The sequence below is a fragment of the Ipomoea triloba genome, chromosome 13 (assembly GCF_003576645.1).
Source record: "Ipomoea triloba cultivar NCNSP0323 chromosome 13, ASM357664v1".
NCBI classification, from domain to species: domain Eukaryota; kingdom Viridiplantae; phylum Streptophyta; class Magnoliopsida; order Solanales; family Convolvulaceae; genus Ipomoea; species Ipomoea triloba.
In genome coordinates this window covers 28530338-28536937 of record NC_044928.1, presented here as the reverse complement: position 1 = coordinate 28536937, position 6600 = coordinate 28530338, and the positions used below count along the sequence as shown (strand labels likewise).

Here is a 6600-nt window from a genome sequence, read left to right as displayed (position 1 = left end):
AATGGCTTGGGCAGTCATGTTCGCGCAATTCGTTTAACGTATGAGAGAAATGCATTTGAAAGTAACTGCAGCATTTCTTTAACATCCTGAACAAGTAGATCAAATGAAGAAGAAGATTCTTCATAATTTAAACATTAAAAATTAAATAACAATAACTTAATTACCTAGAAATTTTAGTGTTTTACCTACTAAAATCTATTGATAAATTAAATATTTACATATTTCAGTAATTTATCAACAAATTTTTTCATTTTATTTTCTTTTTCTCCTATTTCAATTTTTGGACTCTAAACTCATAAAGTAAACACACTAATTAATTAGAATAAATAATCTTCTTAGACTGATGAACATATATGATGACTACATTAAATAAATGTTTTTATTTTAATTTATTTGTTCATAGATACTTTAAAGATCCCCACATGATAGGTTATGACGTTATGTCATATGAATGAAGTCTTGAATGTCCCACTGCCCATGGCAACTGTATGCTCCTCTCGCTCAAAAATCCCTTCACCGACATGTGCAGGTAACAATAATCCTTAAAAAAATTACGGATTCAATTCTTATAAAAAAATTTCTAATACAATTTACATATATAATTTACAAATTATTATATAAAAATATTATTCAATATATATTCTGAAATAATAATTGTGAATTTTCTTTATCGTCTAATAATATATAATCCTCAACCAACCAAGCTCAAGGTTATATCACTTTTTTAACAGGCTCATCCGAAAGGAAAGAGCAAACAAACATAACCTTTTGGCGGCGTTGAAGATTCCTCACCACAAAAGATGAATATACCATTTTGTACTTGCTTTAATTTGGCCCTTTGTAATATGATGCATCATAAATTAGTGTCACATTTTTAAAGATTGCACCAAATTAAACTCTATGGGTTTGTATATGTTTTTGTCATATAGCCTTAGTAAAAGAGATAAATTGTGAAATGCATCTCTGGATTCTTCAAAAATATTTATATATTAGTAATCACAACATAAAATATTTATATATTAGTATTCAAACTATTCACAACATACTCAATTATATATATTTTTTTGCCCTAGTACATGTACATAATTTGGACCAAGATTCGCAATGTGCATAGTAAACCGTAATTTGCAATATAATTTGCGATATAATGAACCCTAACTAATGCTTTCTTGAATTAACCCCTAATGAAATAGATATGGAGCTTTCAAAAGGTACAAATGCTTCATTTGATCTGTTTTAGATCGATTAGCATTAGTTGTCTAAATCTTATACAAATGATATGTTTTACCTTGTGATCACATGAGAATTTTCACGCTTAACTAATGAATTGTGACGATTATCAGAACTCACATCACTAGATCTAGTTTACATCAATCATTACGAATGTAATGTTACCTAGTTAAATCCTATAACAAATTATATGTTTTGATTTGTAATGAGATTGAGAATTTTCACATGTAGCTAATGATTTGTGACAATTATCAAAATTCACGTCTTGTCACGTGACTTATTTTTGTGAAAAAGTTATAATTTTCACACACAATTAATAAATTGCGACATTTATCAAAGCTCACATCACTATATAACTATTGAATGCCATCGTGAATTGGCAAAACATGATAACTTTGTTAGTTTTCAGCCGGAATGTTTTGGGCTGTGCCAGTGACTACTGCACTCACTATGCAAATTGTTCTGTGATATGGTCGAGAAGAAGCCCAAGGCAATTCAAAAAGCTAGGCCTACAATTTGTGCTTGGCAGCATAGTATTATTTAAAATTAGATAGATGGTTACGAATATTCATGGGTGTGAATGAAATAGGAGTGTTTTGTCACCATTAAAATTCACCCAACACAAATAAGATGATGTCCCTCTTGACACAAATAGGATTAGCCTTGATATTTATTGTAAGTAGTAAATATAAGAATCCTTATTAAAGTTGATAATGTGAGTTTAGGTAGACAAATTAGTCTAAACACACTCACAGTCACATACTTTAGAATGTGAGTTCATATAGTATCTTACTCTAATTAAGTTGCTAGATTAGTATGCACCTTGCACACTGCAATCCCATCCAAAGTCAAGTGGCACTGCCTGTACAGTGGACAGTGGAGTGCCAGCTAAAAAGATGGCTCTTTCCACCATTCATTTCAAACTTCAAAGATGCCTTAGGATATGCCTTATTCCAAAAGAGTCCCACAATAACTCACCACCCACTATCACAATCCAACATTTTTTTCTAAGAGCAATAAGTACCTTTAGACCATGGGCAAAAATATAAGCAAAGCAGATCATCACCATTTAAGCCACAAATAAACATTCTTTGTAAGTATAAAATCCAGTAACAACACAATTGGCAAATCACTTGAGAGAGTAGCAATGCACGAAAACCGAAACTAAGTATTTTAAGTAATACAACTACAAAAAACACCACCAAAGCTCATTGAGGCACCCATAGTTTGATCTTCTAGCACTTGACCTCCTTGAGACCATGGGCGAAGTATAAGAATGTTGGGTCGGTGGCGCCATCCTTGTAGTAAGCAAAAACCAGGGTGCCTTCATCAGCCATGCTCTCCCCCACGAAACTGCAAAGACAACCACACCCATTAGCACAACAAACTAAAACGCTTCCATGGATATAACGCAAGATAGCAATGCCATGACAGAGCTTACAATTGGAGGTCACTGAGCTTTGAGAGAAGGAACTTTGTAGCTCCCTCGATGTTCTTCTTAAAGACCTCCTGCTTCTCAGCATCTAACTTGGGTGTCAACAACTTGATGTACTTTTTGATGAATGCAACGAATTGCTTCTTATCAAAAGGAGGTTGTTCCTAGAACGACGGGCATTCAGAGTAAATAATAAAACTAAAATACTAGGATAACCATGACAAAACAAGTGATATGGCATGTTGAGCATATATAATATATATAAACATAAATGTGTAATTCAACTATCTACATAAATTGCTTTTAGTTGAGATGGAGCAAATGCTTCAATTTGGCAAATCCTATACCTGGAGTCTGAAAGTGTCAACAATGTCAACCACTTTGACAGCTTGGTCATCAACACCCTCATCGTCTTCACATCCTTCTGCAGACGGGTTTGCACCAATATCTACATCAATAGCACCCTGAACAACCCACTGCAATTTGGAGAATAATAGGGGTCTCTGTCAATAATCCTAGCATGTAAATAAACAACTTCATAATAATAGCATAACAACAGATGACAACTAACCTTTCCTTCAACTTCCCAGAGTACGCCATTCTCAAGTTCCTTGTAGGGAAAGGAGTCCGAGAGAAGCTCGTCACCTAGCACAACATCAAAGCAAACCATTCAACCAAAAATCTAAGAACTAAAAAGATCTTTATGCAATTTGCAAATAGACACTATCTTTCTGAATCTGCTCACACATGCCACCCCAAAATCAAACGATGTAAACTCTTCAAATTAGCCCCCCATATGTCTCAAAGCACAACAAAAATTAATATATCAAGAATTTGGAGCTGCAAACTGAGAAAGAAATCATTGATTTTACCGAAAACATTAACACAGAGCTAATTATCAGCAAAAAGACTCGATTTTTATCCGACCCATACATGATAGATAAGTAACAAATAGCTAATCCAAACAAGATTTAAACTTCACCGACCATATATGCATATCATAAATCAGCAACAAATAACTAAAACAAGCACAATCAAGAGATCTAAAATTCAAATATTTACATAAAACCCAGCAAAAACAAAGTACAGACGAAATCAACAAAAGATCTAGCAGTAAACTAAACAAAATCCCCAACACTCATAACCTTTAAGAGGCAAATACCAGACTAAACACAAATTCAGATTATATGAATATAATTACCTGTGAGCAAATCCTGATAAACCAACATGATTTCAAGTGTCGAGCTCTAAGGGGTTTGCTTGATGTGATCCGGCGGAGGAGAGAGCGTAGACGATTGATACTAAGGATACGGGAAGGCGATATATATAGGGCGAGGGTTTGGGCTTTGGGGAGGGGAATATGAGGTCGAGTAGGAGAAGGCTAGAAGAGTCTTAACCTTCGGAAAAAAGGACTCCTTATTTACTTTATTGCAATTTTGCCATTAGCCCAATGGCCCAATACTCTTCCCCATAGTCAAATAAATTATTGAAATTTTTAAGAATTATGTATTAGAAAAATGTGAAAGTTTATTTGAAAAGTCAATTAGGTCTTAAATTTTAAAAAAATATAATTACACAATTTAATATGTTATATTAATGTAATGAAGTCTAATAATCTGTAAATAACCTATTATTACGGGTTATTTCTGTTTCGGCATCATCTCCAACGATTAGCGACGGTCGAACCGTCGTCGATCGCCATCTACCAGAGAAGGCAACTAGTTGTAACAGAGTTAGCAGAACTAACAAAAAATGAATATTATATAAATTCAAATTATATTTATTTAACTTAAACCTTAATTATTACTAGTAAATAGGAAATTCTGATTTAAAATATAAAATCCATAGACGTATAAAGTATAAACGTAAAATAAAAATAAAATATAGGGGCGCAAATGGAAATCTATAAAATCACGAATTACCTTTTCTATGTAAGTAGTCGTCAAATTCACAAAATCTCAAATCATCTGAACAATCTCATTGTAGACTTGCAGTTGTGTCGACTTTAACCTATGTTATCTGTGTCGGCCTTCAGATTCGATTTCGTTTCAGGTAAAATTTAATGCGAAGTATTCGTCATTCATTCCAATCACGATTTCTGAATTTGCTTAATTTTTGTTGTTTTTTATTGTGTACGGAGTGTAATTTAGAAGATTTTAGACACTCCGACTGTTTAGAGATTCTATGTATTGTTGTAAGTTTAATTGCTTTCATTTCTGTTGTTGTTTAGATTAATCGAACAAAGAACCCTGGATCGTTGGGTGATGTGGTTTTCGTTGGCTGGCATCGTTTGAGGGATTGAAGGGTTTAAGTTTTGTAAATGGAAGTTAGGGTTCGTAGTTGAATTTGTTTAAGAGTCGGTGTGAATTTGCTAGGATGGAGAGTAACAAGGACGAGGCTTTAAGGTGCGTTGATATTGCTAAAGAAGCAATTGCATCTGGGAAGAAGGAAAAAGCTTTGAAGTTTATTAAAATTGCGCGTCGTCTGAACCAGAATTTGTCAGTGGATGATCTTCTGGCTGCTTGTGAAAATATTGATTCCTCGGGTCCAGGTCCTTCCAGGAATGAGAAAGATGTTCGTGATGTGGAGGATAAGAGGGATAAAGATAAGCTGGATGAGGCTTCAAATGGCAGTAGGAATTACACGGACGAAAATGTGCAATTGATTAGGCATATTAAGAGTAAAAAGGACTATTATGCAGTCCTTGGTGTGGAGAAGAGTTGTTCGGTTGAGGAGATTAGAAAAGCTTACAGGAAGTTATCATTGAAAGTTCATCCTGACAAGAATAAGGCCCCAGGCTCTGAGGAGGCATTTAAGAAAGTTTCCAAGGCATTTAAGTGTTTGAGTGATGATGAGTCGAGGAAGCAGTATGATCTTACTGGTTTAGTTGATCAATTTGAGTATAATGAACAGCATAATGTTAGGCGCAGGAGGAGAAGAACTGGGAATGACTTTTTCGATGAGGAGTTCGATCCTGATGAGATCTTTAGGGCTTTCTTTGGTCAGACAGACATGTTTAGGACAACTCAAGCTTATCGGGCTAGAGCTCATGGTGGGGCTGGTGCCCACCAAAGAGAAGATTTGGGTGCATCTGGACCTAGCTTTATACTCATTCTTCAAATGTTGCCATTTTTGCTGATCGTCTTGCTTGCTTATCTCCCGTTTTCAGAGCCTGAGTATTCTTTGCAGAAGGGTTACTCCTATCAGTTTAAGAAGATGACAGAGAAACATGGAGTAGAGTACTTTGTTAAATCAGCTGAATTTGATCAGGATTACCCTCTTGGTAGTCCTGGTCGAGATAAAATTGAAGAACATGTTATTAGGGATTACAAGAATGTGCTTGGTCGTTACTGTCATATAGAACTCCAAAGGCGGCAGTGGAATCGGAACTACCCAACTCCTCATTGCGACAGACTACAAAATTTTGCAGTGGCATGAAGGTTAGTTGTTAGCGCAGGCTTTTCCTTGCTTAATTGCTCTGTCCATCACTTTCTTTTCTCCATAAAATAGGTTTTTTTTTTTTAATATGACTGCTGTGTTTAGTGATGACGGTGTTGATTATAAATTTTACATGATACTGAAGTACTGAACTATGAAGGAAATTGATCATCTTTAAAACTTGATCATTTGTTGACTGAATTCTTCTGAAGCCCTTGATCTTTTTGGTTTGTGGTTTGTCCCTCAAATATGCTATCCATACCTATTAGTCTATTACATGTCTTCCACTTGGTGTATGTCTGCAACTTATGTCTAGGCACAAATGTACTGTCAGTGGCAATCTTAAGTACATGACTTTCATTTGATGAGATTTTTAATGCATCACCAAAACGATAATTAAGGCACAGCATTTCACTCCTGCCTCTGCCCCCCCCCCCCCCCCCCCCCCCCCCCCCCCCCCCCCCCCCCCCCCCCCCCCCCCCCCCCCCCCCCCCCCC

General features: G+C 35.6%; 2 protein-coding genes across 2 annotated transcripts in view; one reads left to right on the top strand and one right to left on the bottom strand.

Annotated features, from left to right (window-relative positions):
- Positions 1-2276: 2276 nt before the first annotated feature.
- On the bottom strand, positions 2277-4007 carry LOC116001507 (translationally-controlled tumor protein homolog). Its single transcript, XM_031241380.1, has 5 exons — positions 3867-4007; positions 3237-3310; positions 3013-3141; positions 2672-2829; positions 2277-2583 (listed from the first exon to the last, which is right to left on the bottom strand). The coding sequence occupies exons 1-5, from the start codon at positions 3892-3894 to the stop codon at positions 2466-2468; spliced, it is 507 nt and encodes a 168-aa protein (XP_031097240.1). The 5' UTR covers positions 3895-4007; the 3' UTR covers positions 2277-2465.
- Positions 4008-4604: 597 nt separating this feature from the next.
- The window catches only part of LOC116002407 (chaperone protein dnaJ 49), a 4500-nt gene continuing 2504 nt past the window's right edge, over positions 4605-6600 (top strand). The window contains exons 1-2 of the mRNA XM_031242542.1: positions 4605-4717; positions 4896-6105. Coding sequence (XP_031098402.1) covers positions 5042-6103 — 1062 coding nt within the window. The 5' untranslated portion in view covers positions 4605-4717; positions 4896-5041 and the 3' untranslated portion in view covers positions 6104-6105. The remainder of the gene's footprint in view (positions 4718-4895; positions 6106-6600) is intronic.

Bases quoted from the DNA above. Each gene is read 5' to 3' on its own strand.
- LOC116001507 (XM_031241380.1), bottom strand. From the start codon at position 3,894: ATGTTGGTTTATCAGGATTTGCTCACAG. The intron at 3,311-3,866 runs GTAATTATATTC...ATGTTGTGCTAG, and splicing joins TTATCAGGATTTGCTCACAG to GTGACGAGCTTCTCTCGGAC. The intron at 3,142-3,236 runs GTTAGTTGTCAT...TCCAAATTGCAG, and splicing joins TCTGGGAAGTTGAAGGAAAG to TGGGTTGTTCAGGGTGCTAT.